Below are 18,165 nucleotides of genomic sequence, written 5' to 3' on the forward strand. Positions count from 1 at the left end.
CCAACAATAATCAGAGAACATGCAAACACAACACTAAGCTGATTAAAAGAATATTATTTGAAGCATATCATGGTATAAAAGATGAACAGTACAACTGTTAAGGCACTATAAAAATCACACACATCCAAATGAACAGGAAACCAGAGCTGAAAGCCATAAAGCTGGATGCCAAATTCAGCTCCTCTACTGTCTGGGGTGTCTCTGGGCCTCCGTCACTTCCAGACAAAATACACCAGCACCTATTTCAGTTTTTGTGAGAGTTCAATCAGTAAATGGATATACAGTGGGTAAAACATGTAGCACAAATGTTAACTGTTACTCTTAGGCTTCTTTGCAATTATTATGAATGTCATGGGAATTATTTACAATGGAGCCTTCATTTCTAGTCCCTCATGTGTGTGTTTTATTTTCACTTTGAAATTTTAGGAAAGGATAAATAAGAAGAAGAATGTGGAAAGTGAATCTGTGCCCAGGAGAGAGAGTCTATAAAGTATTTAAAAGCTGTAAAATATAAATAAGAGATTCTACAATGAAGGGGGGAGTCAGTAAGTCCTTCTCCAACTCTAATAGCTAAATATTCTAGGAAGAAGAGCTAAATCCCCAAACTCCATACACTTTATTTATTTTCTTCTTTTTGACTGTAACCACAGCATGTGGAAGTTCCCAGGCCAGGGATCAAACCTGTGCCATAGCAACAACCTGAGCTACTGCAGTGACAATGCCAGATCCTTAACCTGCTATGCCACAAGTGGAACCCCCAAATTCCATAGACTTTAGATGAAAGGTGATGACGAGAATGAAATAGAATGGTGGCATAAGCCTTTCTGAAATGAGCATTCAACATTATTACACTTCTCATTAATAAGGAGTGAACTTAATAATTAGTCCTACTACCTACTAATTACTAACCCTAAAGTACTAGCCGTACTAATACTAATCACTTCCAGAAAAATATAATTGGATCCACCATTCTGAATCCAATGATAATCCCATGTAACAAATCAACTCTAGTCACATAAAGGTTATTTTCATTTTTTCAACCTCTTTGGTGTGTTCTCAAGAAAGTTACACTTTGATAATGTAAATATCTTTATAACTGGAAAACTAGTGTGTGTGTGCGTGTGCGTGTGTGCGCACACGTTGTGGTATGGATAAATACGATATCTGATAACCTAAAAATCCACAGACAGAAAGCACTGGATTTCTGTTTACTGTGAGGAGCTCTGTTACTCAGATAAACTGTTTCTCTGTATGTGATATTTAATTTTGTCTGTCCTAAAGGTACTTTCCCAGACTGTTTTTTGAAACTTTAATATTTAATTAAGGATAGATGATGGAAGTCAGAGCACTATGTAACTCAATGCTGCATTTACTTTCTTGGAATTACTGAGGATGTTCACAATATGGTGCCTTTTCATATCGATCCACAAAAGGAATATCAGGAATAGTAGCTGTTTTGACTGGTCTGATTCTTAACTTAGAGACAATTTTGAATAATTTAAGATGATGTTTTCTTTTCTGCTTTGCTAATAAATCTGAAACAAACGTTCTTACTAGAAAGGAGACCAGGATCAGAAAATAAATACATTCGGCTCTCTAATTTCACCCTGATTATCTGTGTTTATCTTCTCTTCATTTTCCAGACACCTGAAATTAAGGACTAAAAAGTCTACTTATTGTGGGTACCTAGGATCTTTAAGTCCATGTTTTTTTTTAAAAAGGACAGTATTAATAAACAAATTAAAATTAAAAAAAATCATTCATATGTCAGTTCCATGTATAAATACACAATAGTCTTATCTATAAAACCCATCTATTTTCATTTAATTTCTAAATTACTTCTTTACATGTTTCTACTTTTGAATACTTTCCTATAAATAGACAAAGGAAAGAATATAGGCTCTGGAATCAAAGACCAGGACTCCAACTCTAGCCTAAGACATATGCTAGTAATCTTCATCAGGTCCTAAGATATTTGAGTTTTAAGAAATTAATCTGAGTTAATTTATAAAACTCAAACAAAATAAATGAAACATGAATTCTACAGCTGAGTTCATAGAAGAACTTATTCCCTAGGCAGTCTTTCTATAATAGAATTAATACTTTTAGAAAATATAAAAGTTTCTGAGAGCTGTATTAGTTCAGTACATTTCTCTACTAAGAAATAAATATTTCTAAAAAATAAATGCCAAGAAATAAATATTTGTATATTGAAAAAGCCCCTCTATACTAACAAAGCAATGAATTCCCAAATATTCTTTTAGAAATACATTCTATATTAGGAATTAAATAGTATTTTTTTGTGTGGCATAAAGCCTAAAACTCTAGCTATCATATAAGTACTTGCTTAGTGAAATAGGTTATTTCTAAATGAATATATTTTTGGAATATCTTCCTAAATAATCTAGAAACGTTCATGTTATTAGAAAAAATTTCAGGCATCTTTACATTCCTATCACAAAACTGAAGATTAAGAAAGACTGTACAATAAGAGAAGTGTAGGTATAGGTACATAAAATTTAATCAGTTTTAAGCACATTTAAGTAATGTATCATAAGTAGCCACACTTACCAGTATCACTGGCAGGCTCAGATGTGAGTGGTTTTGGAGCTGGTGTGTTTTTGGGTCTGGCAGCAACCTGAGACGGGGATGAAGGTGTGTTGTCTCCATTAACTATGTATGAACAGCATGAGTTTTGTACCACAGTGTTTGCAGGTACATGGTCATCTATTCCATTAGTACCTTCAGCAGCCAATCTTTATTAAAAAAAAAAAAAAAAAAGCCTTATTTTAATAAATTGAGTAAATTAAATAACTTTTCATCAGAATTTTCATAAGAAATACTTAACAAGTTCTTCACATTCAAGCAAAATGACAGGTACAGAGAGTAATGATTAAAAGATATTCTTTGATTACTTTAATGGCTACACCCATGGTATATGGGAGTTCCCATGCCAGGGACTGAATCCAAGCCACAGCCACAACCTATGCTGCAGATGCAGCAATGCCAGATTCTTTAACCCACTGCACTGAGCCTGAGGATTGAACCCAGGCCCCTACAACAACCTGAGCCACTGCAGTTGGATTCTTAACTCATTATGCCACAGCAGGAACCCCTTGATTACTTTTAACATTTTATTTTTTGCTTTTTACATTTTTATTACTTTTATTACATTAAAGTTTAAATTACTTTCAGTTCTAAGTTTATCCACACTGTCAGATAAATGTACATTGAAATATTTATTTTAAAATGCTCTGAAAGTATTTTCAAAAAGGCCATGAAACTGATACAATTCAATTCCAAATTATTGGAATTTTATGAATACTGGAAAATAAGTACAAGTCTTCAAATCTTGATTACAAATTATTAAGAACCAGCACTAAAATAATGAAAATATGATGATCAGAAAAAGCCAAATATTATATCCCAGGGTTAGAAGAATTTATAGTGCATACATAACTGCAATATAAATAAAATAGATACACAACTACAAAGTCAAACATTTGAAATATTATTGGCAGCGGAAAGGGAACTTGGCAGTATCATGTAAGGGACCAGGAGAGTTTTTCCAAATACAGAGGTCATCCTGCATCTGTTCTCCACAGAGCAGCCTTAATTAAAAAAAAAAAAAAAAAAATCAGATCACATCTCAGTCTTCTCTCTCTCTCTCTCTGATCTATTTCTCTCCAAGCTCCCTCTTATTCACCTCTTGTTCACCTTGCAGCAGACAGTATATCAAGTTTACTGTATATGAAAAACATGCTAAAAATCCTTCAAATGTTTATTACAAGTTATTACATACAGGGAGTAAAATTATAATGACCTACCTGAGTATCAAAAAAAGATTAAATGTTACATTATAGAGATAGAAAAATCTGCAGAGCATAAACTGACTAGAAATAAACTCTGGGTCTATTCTCTTGCTATTTCCTCTGCCGGAATGCTCATCCCTCAAAACTCTGCATGAATGATATATTTTTGGCCTTTTAATTTTAGCTCGAATTGCACTTTCTCATTGATGACGCCTTGACATTTCTATTTCAAACAAGCTCTTTTCCGTTCCTGTCGCTCTGTCCTGTGTTTCAATGACTTGATAGTTCTTATTGCTACTTCCAATTAGCTGATTTATTTCTTCACTTGTTTACCATCTACCTCTATCCCATCAGAAGGAAAATGTCACAGGAATAGGACCAGCATCCTCAGTGCTTGGACTAGTGTCTGGCATCAAACAGGCACTCAATATGAACAAATGAATGAATGCCACTCTCTTTTCCCTCATCACCTATATATTTGGAATGAGATGTATTCAGGAACTTTAGGCAGGTAAAGTCTGAAAAAAGCTCCCAAGTGATTCTGATTTGTACATCCTTCCCCAAGCCACCCAGCAAGGACCAGTGATCCCCGAATCCAAGTAAAAGAACCCAACAAAAATTCTCCTGGTCTTGTAAAACTAACCTTTGATTCCAAATGTGTTACTATGTAATACATTTTAGGTTTTAGGTTGGTAGTGATTCAAGCCCCTTTACTTAACTAAAATTGTATTTCAAAACTCATAAAAACAAATATATATATACATGCACACACACACACAGGCTAATATATTTTAATCTACCAAATTGTTGTACTGTTTCAGTTAATTTTCTCAATGTAAATTATAATATGGACACTAAATAAATATATTTATTTAAGCCAAATATATATTCAGAAGAAATACTTATCTATTCAAGTGCTCTATGAAAATTATTTAATAGTAATTTAGGAGTAATGATATTAGTACCTTTATAGATTAATCGAAGTCACACTTTGTCATACATATATCAGCATGCTTTTTCAAAAGGAGTAAGTCAATTTCACGGCAATATGTTTTCATATTTTCAGGTGTTCATTTCATTACATTTGACCTATTACATGCTTTCATTCTAATTTAAATGATTTCAAACAGAAAGTCTCTGCTGGAGTTCCCACTGTGGCTCAATGGGTTAATAATCGGACTGTGGTTGCTTGAGTCACTGCTGAGGTGCAGGTTTGATCCCTGGCCTAGCACAGTGGGTTAAAGGATCTGGCACTGTTGCAGATGTGACATAGGTTGCAGCTGCAGCAGATTCAATCCCTGGCCCAGGAACTTCCATATGCCACAGATAAGGCCATAAACAAAAAGGAAAGAAAAGAAAGGAAGGAAGGAAGGGAAGAAGGAAAGGAAGGTTGGAAAGAAAGAGAGAGAGAGAGAGAGAGAGAGAGAGAGAGAGAGAGAGAGAGAAAGAAAGAAAGAAAGAAAGAAAGAAAGAAAGAAAGAAAGAAAGAAAGAAAGAAAGAAAGAAAGAAAGAGAAAAGAGGAAGAAAGAAAGAGTCTATCAATCACCATCAAATGTGAATGTATGAGAGTTGTTGAGATGGCAGGATGATCTCTGAGAGGATACCACAATCTTTGCAAAATCTACCTTCTAGTGATTACAGGAAGCTGCCAATTCAGACAGCAATAATATAACCATCTTTCCACATAATCTGATTCTATTTACTGTGATACAATATGCCTAAATACAGATTTTAAAAAGTCATTTCGAAAAAGAAAAGTACTGACAAATGAACCTTATGCTAAGAAAAAGCAGCCAGTAACAGAAGGTCAAGTATTACATGATACCATTTACAGGAAATGGCAGATCAAGCAAATCCATTGAGACAGAAAGCTTAGTGGCTGCCAGGAGCTGGGAGGAGAGAAGAATGGAGAGTGATTGCTCATGGGTACCCTCTTTTTGAGGGTGATGAGAATTAGACAGTGGTGATGGTCACACAACTCAGATTAAAAACCATTGCAATATATGCTTCATCCTTAAATATATATATTACATCTCAATGAAGTTGTTTTAAAAAAAAGAAAAAACTACTTTGAAAGGAATTCAACCAAATAGCATGCCTAGATAAAAAGCTTTTAAATTCTATGGCAAACTCTAAACTAGGGTTATAGTTTAAACCTCTAACATGGGAAATCTTAGATTACTTTGCCACGAATACTAAGATAAAACATTCTACCTGGTGGTTGTCCTTGCTGAAGGCTCTCCATTTTCACGTAAGGCATCACCATTTTGCTGTATTTCTACTGAATGACAAAAAAGAGAGAAACTAGGTTTTATATACTTCTTGCTGGGTTTTTTTTTCCCCTCAAATTTTAAATGCACATAGAGTGAGCTTACTGGTTGGAGATGAGTTGCGGTTTGTTATATTTTCTTGGTCAATCACCAGTCCATCAAGCACTACTGTTAATTCACCAGTTTGCACTACACCGTTCTTGGTTTCCAAGGAAAGTTTTAATTGTTCTTTCACTCTTTCCACTAAGGAAAAAAAAAAAAAAAGGTAAAAGGTTTTGTTACATACAGAGAGGTATTTTAGAAATCAAAATTATGTAAATTCAGTGTTTGATGGCTACATGTGGAAGGATTTGTGTTTTTATCAGTAGAACCTTCTATACTACAACAGGGTCACTTTCATATCTAGTTGAATAACTCCAATTCCTCTACCACATACTTTCAATATCATCTTTAATTCCTCCTTTGCACAGTTTAAAATCTCAGAGAACAAATGAATAGCAGTATGTTCAACAAATGCCTGAACTTATTCTTTGGTCCAAGGTACCACATTAGACTTATGGTTGAGGGAAAATTTTTGCAGGAGAATCAGGGGGTTTGGTTCCTAATTCTAGCTGTACTTTAATTAGGTAGTTAAACTACTTAAAGCCTCAGTTTCTTCATTACAAAACAGAGACAACAAGAGCATCAAACTGAAGAGACTGTCATAATGACCAAATGAAAAACCATATGGAAAATTCTTGGTACCACATCTGACACACAGTTAAGCACTCAGTAAATGGTAATAGTTTATTATTTCTTTTTCATGTAAGGGCCAAAGAGTTCTCCCTATTATTAAGATATCTACTCTTGCATGATAGAGGATAATGTGAGAAGAAGAAAGTACATATGTCTTTGTGACTGGGTCACTTTGCTGTACAGCAGAAAATTGACACACTATAAACCAACTATAACGGAAAAAATAAAAATAATTTAAGAATTAAAAAAAGAAAAACGATACTTATTCTTACTTTAAGTCACTCTGCTTCAACTTCTTCTATCCTACAGAATATATATATATATAATATCAAAAGTTATTAGTGACTCCTTTATTATCCAAAAAGAGGCCAAATATTTCAATCTGACGTTCACTTCTAAAATCATGGAACGGAGAGTTCCCATCGTGGCTCAGTGGTTGACGAATCCGACTAGGAACCATGAGGTTGCGGGTTCGATCCGCGGCCTTGCTCAGTGGGTTAAGGATCTGGCATTGCCGTGAGCTGTGGTGTAGGTTACAGACTCGGCTCGGATCCTGCGTTGCTGTGGCCCTGGCGCAGGCCGGCGGCTACAGCTCCAATTCGACCCCTAGCCTGGGAACCTCCATGTGCCAAGGGTGCAGCCCTAGAAAAGGCAAAAAGACAAAAATAAAATAAAATTAAATTAAATTAAAATAAAATCATGGAACATACTTCTTTTCAGATTATGTCCTTGACTTTGGTCTTTCCTATATTTAATAAAGTTGGGATTTTGCTCCATTTACCAAATATCTAACATAAACATACTAATTATGCAAGCACAGAAATGACAAAAAAGCATGGAACCATTAATTGCTAGACAGCAATCCTTTGCAAAAAATTTAAGAACTATGTAATAAAGAAAACCTTGTAGAATACTTACCACAGCCATCTGCACTACCATAAACCTCATTCCCACTCACAAAATCAACATTAATAAAAGCAGTTACAGAAACTAGAGGAAATATCAAAGTACAAAAAAAAAATCCTACTAAAGCATGAATTTTAGCTTTAGATGCTAACAATATATACTGACCACTATTCTATTTCATTTCTGTCACCTTCTCTATTCAAAGTATCAGGGGAGTTCCCATTGTGGCTCAGTGGTAACGAACCCGACTAGTATCCATGAGGAAGAGGGTTTGATCCCTGACCTCACTCAGTGGGTTAAGGATCCGACGTTGCAGTGAGCTATGGTGCAAGTCGCAAACGTGGCTTGGATCTGGTGTTAACTGTGGCTGGAGGTACAAGCCAGCAGCTACAACTCTGATTTGACCCCTAGCCTGGGAACTTCCATATGCTGTGGGTGCAGCCCCCAAAAAGGCAAAAAAAAAAGTATCTGAAATTTGGAGGTTTAGCATTTGTTCTTACAATATTTAGCTGTTTGAGTAGAATAAGAATTAATTAAGAATAAGAATAGCCTTTCAAAATCCCTTTAGAGTGGGTCTCTTCATGGTAAATTCTCTCATTTTTTTACCTGTAAATGTCTGGATTCCCATCCTTGAAAGATCTGTTGGGCACGTAACTTTACACTGATAACGGTTCTTTCAACTCTTTAAAGATATTTTTCCACTATCTTCTCTACTATAACTGCTAACTATGCACATCTAATTTATAAATCTTTGCAAAAGATCTGTTTTTCTCTATAGCTACTTTTTTGTCTTTGATATCATGCATTTCACTCTGATGAAGGCATAACTTTTTTTTAATCATCTTGCTTCAGGTATTATGAATCCATGGATTTATTTTTCATCAGTGTTCAAAAACATATAGCCATTATTCTTTACTCCACCTTCTATTCCAGGGGTCAGCAAACTATATAGACCATAGGTCAAATCTAGCTCGTAACCAGTTTTTGTAAATAAGGTTTTATTTGAACACAGCCATGGTCATTCATTTACATACTTTCTATGGCTACTTTCCCACTACAACGGAAGACATGAAGAGCTGGTGCAATAGAGATAGTATGGTCTGCAAAGCCTAAATATTTACCACTTGGCCCTTTGTAGAAAATGTTTGCCAACCAACCTCTGCTCATGGGTAGCTTCTTAAAATTTGTAATAACCTTTGATGACAACTTCACTCTCTGATAATAACCTCAGGGTTAATAAACTAAGGCTTTAGTATGGGCAGGGTCTATTTCTAATTCTGTAGTCTAGACTACAGAAGTCCAAGCTCAGCTCCCCTCTCTGGCTGTCAGCCAAAAGCTCAGTATCCTGAAAATTGAGCTTAGTACCAGCCACTATTCTATTCTGTTCATGAGGTTTTACTTTTTTTTTTTGGAAGAAGGGAAGCCTTTGGAGACCATCCTTATCTCTTCGCAAAATCATCAATGCCACAAAAACTTGTCCCATCCAGGACCTAATTTTTCTGCAATGGAAGGTTATTTATAACCTCTAGCCTTTCACAATCTTAAACATGGAAGACTGGGATATAACATTTCTGAGTCATACAACTGGGAGGACTATCACATAAATAATTATCATCTGTGTGTGGAAGGGTGTGAGGAGGCAGAATATGAGGGTATTATTCTATTTCAGTATAAGCAGACATATTCATCCATTCAATATGTGAATGCCTAATCTGTGCCAGATACTGTACTCTGGTAAAGTAGGATAAAGTCTGAGCAACCTAAAGTAGACCTCTTTTCTATCTCTACTTCACTGATTTCCTTCAATGGACTTACACCAGAATTTGGGGGGAGGAGGGTCCACCTTCCCAACTAAACTGAAGCCTCCAACAGAGTAGAGATCCTGCTCATCTAATTCAGTGATGTATTCTCAGTCTCTGACAGAAGGAAGGTACTTAACATTTAAAATAAAGATAGGGTTATCCTCAGGAAGCTTACAAGGCAGCAGCTGATTTTTCTCTACCTCCTAGACATTCCCCCGTAGTTTTAATTGGACCACAGAACAATCTGAACCTGAGTCTCTAAGAAGCTACATATATGACTAGATAATTTATCCTTTCTTCGTGGACTTGTTAAAAACATATTCTGTCCCTACAAAAAAAACAAAAGATCTTCAAAAATCTTGGTTTTCATGGCACTTTACAAAATTAGATTTAGCTCAGAATTGCATTCTGAAGCTATTTTTAAACACTGCTTGCACACTGTATTATCTATTGCTAAGTAACATACTATCCTAAAATTTAGTCACTTAAAATAACAATAACCACTCCTTATTGGTCATGGTTTCTGTTGGCCAGGAATTTGGGAGGGGTGGGAAATCTGCCTAAAAGGTAGCTCTTACACACAGCTGACAAGCAGGTGCTCTCTGCTGAGAACAAGCCTCAGTTCCTCTCCACCTGAGCCCTGCACGGCTTGTCAAGTCTTCACAATGGTGACTGGTTTCCAAGCTTCCAGGGCAAATGTTGAAGTACCTTCACTGAGCAAGTCTTAGAGGTCATACACCATCACTTCTGCATATCCTACCTGTAACACGGGCCATCTAAGCTTCAATGTGGGAAGGGAATTCACAAATGTATGAAACAGCAAAAGGTAGGGATGCATAAGGGCCACTGTGGAGGCTGGCCAACATGCACACAGATATGCTTGTAACAGAAATTTAGAAAGCAACAAGTGCATTAGGTTACAAATGCTTGTGAGTAACAGTCCCAAGAAAAACCGGGTTTTCTGAATCTTAAGTCTTTCCATTACATCATGAGTCAATACGTAATAACTCACAAAGTTCCCACTTCCTGTCATGCAACAAAATAAATTTCAGAATTTATATAAGAAATTAAAGTAAAAATAAAGTAATAAATGTGGGTGAAAATTAGATAACTAAAGACTGGAAAGGATTCTTTGAGAATAATAACAATGAAAAATGAATAAACTGTAATGACTGAAATAATGTTATACTTCTATAAATCAAAACAGGATAAAAAAATAAAGAGGGAAATGATTAACTGGGAAAAAATAGTAAGTGCTTTTATAAATCAGTGAGGGGAAAAAAGGAACAACCTAATTTTTAAAAATGTACAGATTATAGAAAATCACAAATGATAAATACAATCAATATCTGATGTTATTAATAATTAAAGAAATATTTTGTTAAGAAAAATATTTATCTACTAGTGTGGCAAATATTTCCAAATTGGCACTCTCATATGCTACATTTTGTGTACAAATCAGTATAACTTTGTAGGAAGGCTACTAGACAGCTATGCATAGCTAGAGGCTTAAACCTGGTCATTCTCTCTGCCCTAATAATTTCAATGCTAAAAACCTTTCTAAAGATAGAACTGCATTTATACCACCAGTTCTGAAAATATTATTTGTTCAAAACTTGGCTTTAAAATATCTTAGTTTGTGCTGATACTAAGTGAATTGTAAAAAGAGAACTTAAGACTTAGTAATAAACTAAACAAATAACTCGTATTAGCTAAGTAAACAAGACCAAAAGCAAAATTTCTAATATTATTTGACTATGCTCTGTCTTCTATCATAAATGACACATTTCACTACTGTGTTTCCCTACCATGTGATTTAAAGAGATAATTTTTCACTGTAAATCATTTTTGACATAATTCAATTTGATCTTAATGGATTGCAAAATACATTTTTTGACAAAAGCTACCAACATCAAAAAAAAAAAAAAAAGAAAAATCCTCAGTGTAATTTCCAGTGTTTGAAAGACAGCCATGTGACTCCTCTTTGGAGTGTCTAAAGCGACTCTGTCAGTTTCAAAACTGAAATATAAAGTTCTGTATTCATGCCAACCATGGAATTAGCTGCACTACCTTTACACTTTTCACCAAGAATACAATGAAAAAGATCTTTTCCTTGACCAAACTCTAGTCAGGCTCCTCTCAGGCATCTTTCTCAACTAGGCCTCAAACTTGGCCTTAAAATCTGCAAACTGGAGTTCCCGTCATGGAACAGCAGAAATGAATCCAACTAGGAACCATGAAGTTGTGGGTTCCATCCCTGGCCTTGCTCAGTGGGTTAATGATCTGGAGTTTCCGTGAGTGTAGGTCACAGATGCAGCTTGGATCCCACGTTGCTCTCACTATGGTGTAGGCCGGCTGCTAGAGCTCTGATTAGACCCCTAACCTGGGAACCTCCATATGCTGTAGATGTGGCCCTAAAAAAGACAAAAATAAATAAATAAAAACTGCAAACTCTCAGCACAGAAGATTTCATCTACCCCACTCCTTCCAATATTAAGAGACTTTAGTAAACACTAATATAGTTCTAACAATTCAAGGATGACCCTAGTCTACCCTGAAAGAATTTGCTGGTTGTTACAACATCACTGATATGTCCCCAACCACCATTTCTAAGAGCATTTATTAAAAAGGGTGGATTATTAATGGTGGATCCTTCCTCTTTCCCTCTGAGATGTACATGTGTCTTCTACTCAGGAGTGTCAAGGACCTGAAAGCCGTTCCTCCAAAATATTATCAGGAAGGACAGGGCCTTGGTCTCAGTCTCTGCAGGAGAACAGAATTCTAAACCAACAGAGAAGCTGGCCTACTTGCATTTACACTGATCGACCCTGGCCTGATTTATCTGGCTTCCATTCACCCCCCTCTATTCCCTTGATCTCCCTTTGAAAGGCCCAGTTACCTCTGTATAATTTAAGTTTTGAGATCAGACCAACCTGGACCCTCTTCCTTATTGCAAGAGTATATTACTGATTAAAATCTGTGGTTATCACTTTAGTTAGTGTCTGGTTTTGTTTATCTTTAACAATAGAGGGATTTTTCCTCTGCAATTTTAGAACAGTAGATTTGAGAGGAAGACTTCAGATAACACTATCTAGAGCTAGTGACATAAAGAAAAAGAGCCAAAGACAGCACATATCTCTGCAGAGCCAATTAAATAATTTCCATAATTTAGAATGGTGTTCAAGTGATCTGAACACATAACTAAAGGTTGAGGTACAAATGAAGGCTTAAATCCACAACATTCTGAGACAATGTATTAGAGGACTACATGGGTTTTGATGCCATCCAACTAGGCTTATTACAGGAAACAAATGAAGGCTAAGGACTTGCAGAATCACTAGGATTTATTTATGAAAAAGTGAAAGCATTTCTCTAGTAAGCTGCAGTTGGATTTTTACTGGGATAATAAAATGGTTTCATGTTAGTTTAGGTGTGGGCTTTATTTAAGGCGATGGATGGCTGGTAACAACTCATATTTCACCATGAAAGCTAAATAAGTAAATGTCCTCAAATACAGAAGAAATACCTATTCAAATGAATTAATCCTCTGCTCTTACCCTAAAATATCAGGATAAGCAATACATAAAAACATGAATTTATGAGAAGAAAATGTCAAGGCCTCTTAGTATACGAAGAATTAGCCTCATAAATTTGAAGACAGACAATGTCCAACTGCCAAGCCAAGAGGCTGAATCAAAGGCCCCCAAGGATTTTACCAAGTATGAGTGTATTTTTAGAACCATATTAATTTTCTATTACTTTTACTCAATATTAAGCAACTAAGAATAAGAAAACCTGTGCTCTAGCCAAAACTCTGTAATTACTTCTGTTCTTCAGCAAGTCATTTAGATTAAGTTATTTACTCAATGAGTGCCTGGGATCTATGCTCAAAGGTTTCTTCTGCCTTTAAAGTACTATGATTCTATCATCATGGATTTAATGTCTTGAAATTAATTTACTTTCCTTTTGTTGTAGGCTGAATTGTATTCCCCCCACCACCTCACACCTATCCCACTGTCATACATTTCAAGTCCTAACCTCTGGGACCCCAGAAGCTGTCTATATTTGGAAACAGGATCTTTAAAAAGGTAATTAAGGTGTTCCAGTTGTGGCTCTGCGGCTGGCAAACCTGACTAGCATCTATGAAGATGAGGGTTTGATCCCCGGCCTTGCTCAGTGGGTCAGCAATCCAGCATTGCCGTGAGCTGTGGTGTAGGTCACAGACACAGCTGGGATCCCACATTGCTGTGGCTGTGGTGTATGCTGGTGGCTACAGCTCTGATTCGACCCCTAGCCTGGGAACTTCCATATGCCGTGGGTGTGGCCCTAAAAAGACAAAAGACAAAAAAAAAAGTAATTAAGTGGCCCTAATCCAGTATGACAAGTGTCCTTTTAAGAAGAGGAAATTTGGACACAGAAACACACACAGGGAAGACCTTGTGAAGATACAAGTTGAAATAATGCCTAGAGTATACAGGATGCTGCTACAGCTACAATTTCTGAAGCCACTCACTTCAGCTATATGTGAATGTTTATAAAACTTTATTTTTCCACAGAGCATATTCTGCTCAATTAAATCATAAGCAATAACTTTAAGTTTATACAATTTATAAGAGTTTCATTTCCAAGTATTACAATCTTCCTACAAGATTGCTTTGGCAGATAAATATTATAATCTTTGTATAGAAAGCAATTATAATCTTCATATGAAGGTTCAGCACAATCTAATACAACAGAATTGGAAACAATCTAAATGGCAACAGTAGGAGGATGGTTTAAAAAACACAGTAAGCGCTAAAACATTATGAAACTACTAAAATTAGCTTTCAAAGAATACCACCAAAATATACAGGGAAAGGCATATGATAGAACATTAAGAGAAAAAAGCAGAATATGATTCCAATTATTATATAAATATACATGTAGACAAAATTCATCAAAATATTAGCAATTATCACCTCTGGGTTGTGAGAGTATGAGAAATGATAATTGTACTAAAAGAGGCCCCATGCATATGCTTAATCCAGGGCAGAAATAGCAGATAAACAGGTGAAACCAAATATTCAATTCTGAAATAACATAGGTTAACTGAGTTATTATATTTTTACAGAAATAATGCCATAGAGCCCAGAAAAAAGTAAAAAATCCAGTCCCATCAGACCCGACAAGGTATTACACGCTTTTAAGACCTACTATTTATTTCTGTAACCAAGATGAAATGAATGACCAAAAGCCATGACAAAGCAAAGAATTAAACTTTCAATTCCTAAGAGAAAATTAAAAAAAAAAAATCAGTACATAAAAATTAGTATGGCTTTTACATTTTCTTGACTCATACCTTCTTATGGCCAAAAATTACACCAAAAACAGATTTTTCAGTTATATGTGGAATTTTTTTTGTTAAAAACAAAACAGGAGTTCCTGTTGTGGCTCAGCAGCAATGAACCAAACTAGTATCAATGAGGATGTGGGTTCTATCCCTAGCTTCACACAGTGGGCTAAGGATCCAGTGTTGCCATGAGTTGTGGTGGTGTAGGTTGCAAATGCAGCTGGGATCCTGAGTTGCTATGGCTGTGGCATAGGCCAGCAGCTGCAGCTCCAATTACACCCCTAGCTGGGGAACCTCTATATGCTGCAGATATAGCCCTAAAAAGCATAAAAAACAAAAAAAAAACAAAACTAAAAAACAAAACACTTATAAAAAATTGATTTAGTTTAAAAATCAGCTTTTTAATTCTTAACCTAATACATCTTTTAGAAATAAGAAAATTTCTAAGGAAATAAGATGAACATAAAGATTTACAGTAGTATTGGTTTGAATGAACTATTTGAAACTGCCTAAATAGCAAATAACAAGAGATCAGTTAATCCATAAACTAGAACTACAGATTCTAATATTCTTTGGATCACACAATATTCTGAGAATTTGATAAGAGCAATGAACTCTCTAGTCAGGATTAGAAATATTTCTATATATACCCCCAAATTTTTGCATACAATGAATGATCAGAAGTTTAGAAATAACTGAAGCTTACTTAGACTACTTTAAGAATCCCTAGGCTAAAAAATTTAATACCGTAGAATGGTTATGCTCATATTATATCCTTAAATGAAAAAAAAAAAAAAAGAGGATAAACCTATAGCTACAAAAAAGAAAAAAGCATTAGTTTGTTTTCTATGAACAAGAAAAGGAGACCAAATTATTAGGAGTGGTTATCCTTGGACAGTAAACATTATAGTTTTTATATTCCTCTATGATTTTCTATATTATCCATATTTTTAAATAATGAGCTCGTTACATAATAAAAAAGGAAATTTAAGAGTTATAATTTATTTTGTACAATCAAAATTGTTATTGGCCAAAAAACAGAGTAGAGTAGATTCAGATAACAATAATTTTTTTTTTCAAATTTTCAAGTATATAATCACTGATGATCACTGATAACAGGGTATACTCATAGATGACTGGGATTATTTTGTATAAATTTGTTGGATACAGAAATGCCAGGATTAATATTTCCTTATATTATAAACTTAAAAGCAATCACAGGCAATAAATGAAGTTCTCCTTTATAAACACAAAACTATTATTTTTGCTTCAGGATATTTTTTCAATGTATCTAAAATAAACTTTTAAAGAAAAGATTATAACAAAAAACTTACATTTTCTATTGTGTATTAATAGAGCTTGTTTCAAATCTATTGTTGCTCTTCCTAATAATGCATCTGCTTTTAAAGTGTGATGACTCCAAACTCGAAATTCCAAAGTAGTCTGTGGGGTCACATTTCTGCAAGGGTAAAATTGTAACAAAAATACAGGTGTGTACATTTACTTCAATAATTTTAAAAAGCCATGTATTCAGTTTGAGGAGAAAATATTATATGAAATAGTAAACTATCTGAATTATAAATGAAAACAATATTTACTTTCAAGTACATTAGGACTTTAATAATCAGATTAATGTTTTAAATAATTAACAAACCAAAGCCAGCAATTCATCAAGAGTCTTCACATCAAAAGACTTCATCATAAACTATTTCTACCTCAACAAATATCTAAAGATTTAAGACAATTGACTGCATTTTTATAATACTTTTACTATAAACAAATTTATAAAATTATACTTTAGAAATGCGAAATAATTTTCCATCCTATTTATTTTTATGAGACAGTAAAATATGGCTATATGGAAAATATTGGTTTATAAAGTGAAAGCAAGGATTATTATGCTTCATCTCTAAAGCAAATAAAATCAACCAATTTTTTTCACACTTAAAATTGTCTAGTCACACCAAAAAATAGCATTCCTTACTTTGAGGTCATCCTACCAAAAAAAACCCACAAAGAAACAAAAAACACTACCACCACCAGAAAAACATTCCAAGAAGCACACTCTCTGGAAAATTTTGCATTCATTAAACCAGATACTTACACAGTTAGCTGTTCATCCCATTTTGGATTAGAAGAACTACTGGATTTTGCTGTTTTCTTACTTTCTCCATCTACAACTACTTCTGTATATATTGCTGTTCCAAACCAGTTCTTTTTTCTTTTTAGTTTGGCACTAGAAACTAACAGAAACATGATAATCACTAGTGAATATACTTAACCACAAGTAGTATAAATCAATAAAAACAGAGTTGTGCTTCTTGTGCAACTCAAACTCTTCTCACTGATAGACGAAGAAACAATACAAAAGGGTTATTGTTAATGCCTGAGAACCATTTGACTTTTTTCAAGTTTTAATGAGATATAATTCACACAGCATATAAATCACCCATTTACACTGCACAATTCAATAGTTTGAATATATTAACAGAGTTGTGCAACTATCACCACAATCAATTTCAAAACGTATTCATTATTCCAAAAGGAATCCCCACACCACTTTTTTTTTTTTTGTCTTTTTGCCATTTTTTGGGCCACTCCTGTGGCATATGGAGGTTCCCAGGCTAGGGGTCCAATCGGAGCTGTAGCCATCGGCCTATGCCAGAGCTACAGCAGCGCGGGATCCGAGCCGCGTCTGCGACCTACACCACAGCTCACGGCAACGCTGGATCGTTAACCCACTGAGCAAGGGCAGGGATCGAACCCGCAACCTCATGGTTCCTAGTCTGATTCGTTAACTACTGCGCCACGACGGGAACTCCCAGGAATCCCCACACCATTAAGCAGTCACCCTTGTATTCCATTCCACCTCCTCTCCACCAGACCAAGGCTACTACTAATCTTTGTCGTTACAGATTTGCCTATTCTGGACATTTCATATAAATGGATTCATACAACATGTGAGCTTTTGTGACTGGCTTCTTTTACTTAGCATTCCTTCAAAGTTCATCCATGTTGTAGCATCTATCAGTATTTTCACTCATTTTATTGACACATAATATTCCACTGTGTGGGCATACCACTTTTTATTTATCCATTCGGCAGCTGATAAGACACTGGGTAGTTTCCACTTTTTGGCTATTGTGTACAATACTGCTATAAACATTCATGCACAAGTTTCTGTGTGAATCTATGCTTTCACTTCTCATGGCATATACCTAGGAGTGGAATTGTAGGGTCACATGGTAACTCAGTTGAATGACTGCCAGACAATTTTCCACAGTGGCTGTACCATTTTCACCAGCAGAGC

The 18,165-nt window shown here is 35.2% G+C and overlaps 1 protein-coding gene across 4 annotated transcripts in view; it reads right to left on the reverse strand.

Annotated features, from left to right (window-relative positions):
* WWP1 (WW domain containing E3 ubiquitin protein ligase 1) overlaps nucleotides 1-18,165 on the reverse strand; it is a 112,439-nt gene that overhangs the window by 55,367 nt on the left and 38,907 nt on the right. For 3 of the 4 annotated variants that reach the window (XM_047783655.1, XM_047783651.1, XM_047783652.1), the window contains 5 exons: nucleotides 16,960-17,098; nucleotides 16,190-16,314; nucleotides 6,189-6,326; nucleotides 6,028-6,094; nucleotides 2,572-2,756 (listed from right to left, as the gene is read on the reverse strand). In XM_047783655.1, the coding sequence (XP_047639611.1) occupies nucleotides 2,572-2,756; nucleotides 6,028-6,094; nucleotides 6,189-6,326; nucleotides 16,190-16,314; nucleotides 16,960-17,098 (654 nt within the window). The remainder of the gene's footprint in view (nucleotides 1-2,571; nucleotides 2,757-6,027; nucleotides 6,095-6,188; nucleotides 6,327-16,189; nucleotides 16,315-16,959; nucleotides 17,099-18,165) is intronic. The other variant, XM_047783653.1, reaches the window with a different exon arrangement.

The sequence above is a fragment of the Phacochoerus africanus genome, chromosome 6 (genome assembly GCF_016906955.1).
Source record: "Phacochoerus africanus isolate WHEZ1 chromosome 6, ROS_Pafr_v1, whole genome shotgun sequence".
Lineage (NCBI taxonomy): Eukaryota > Metazoa > Chordata > Mammalia > Artiodactyla > Suidae > Phacochoerus > Phacochoerus africanus.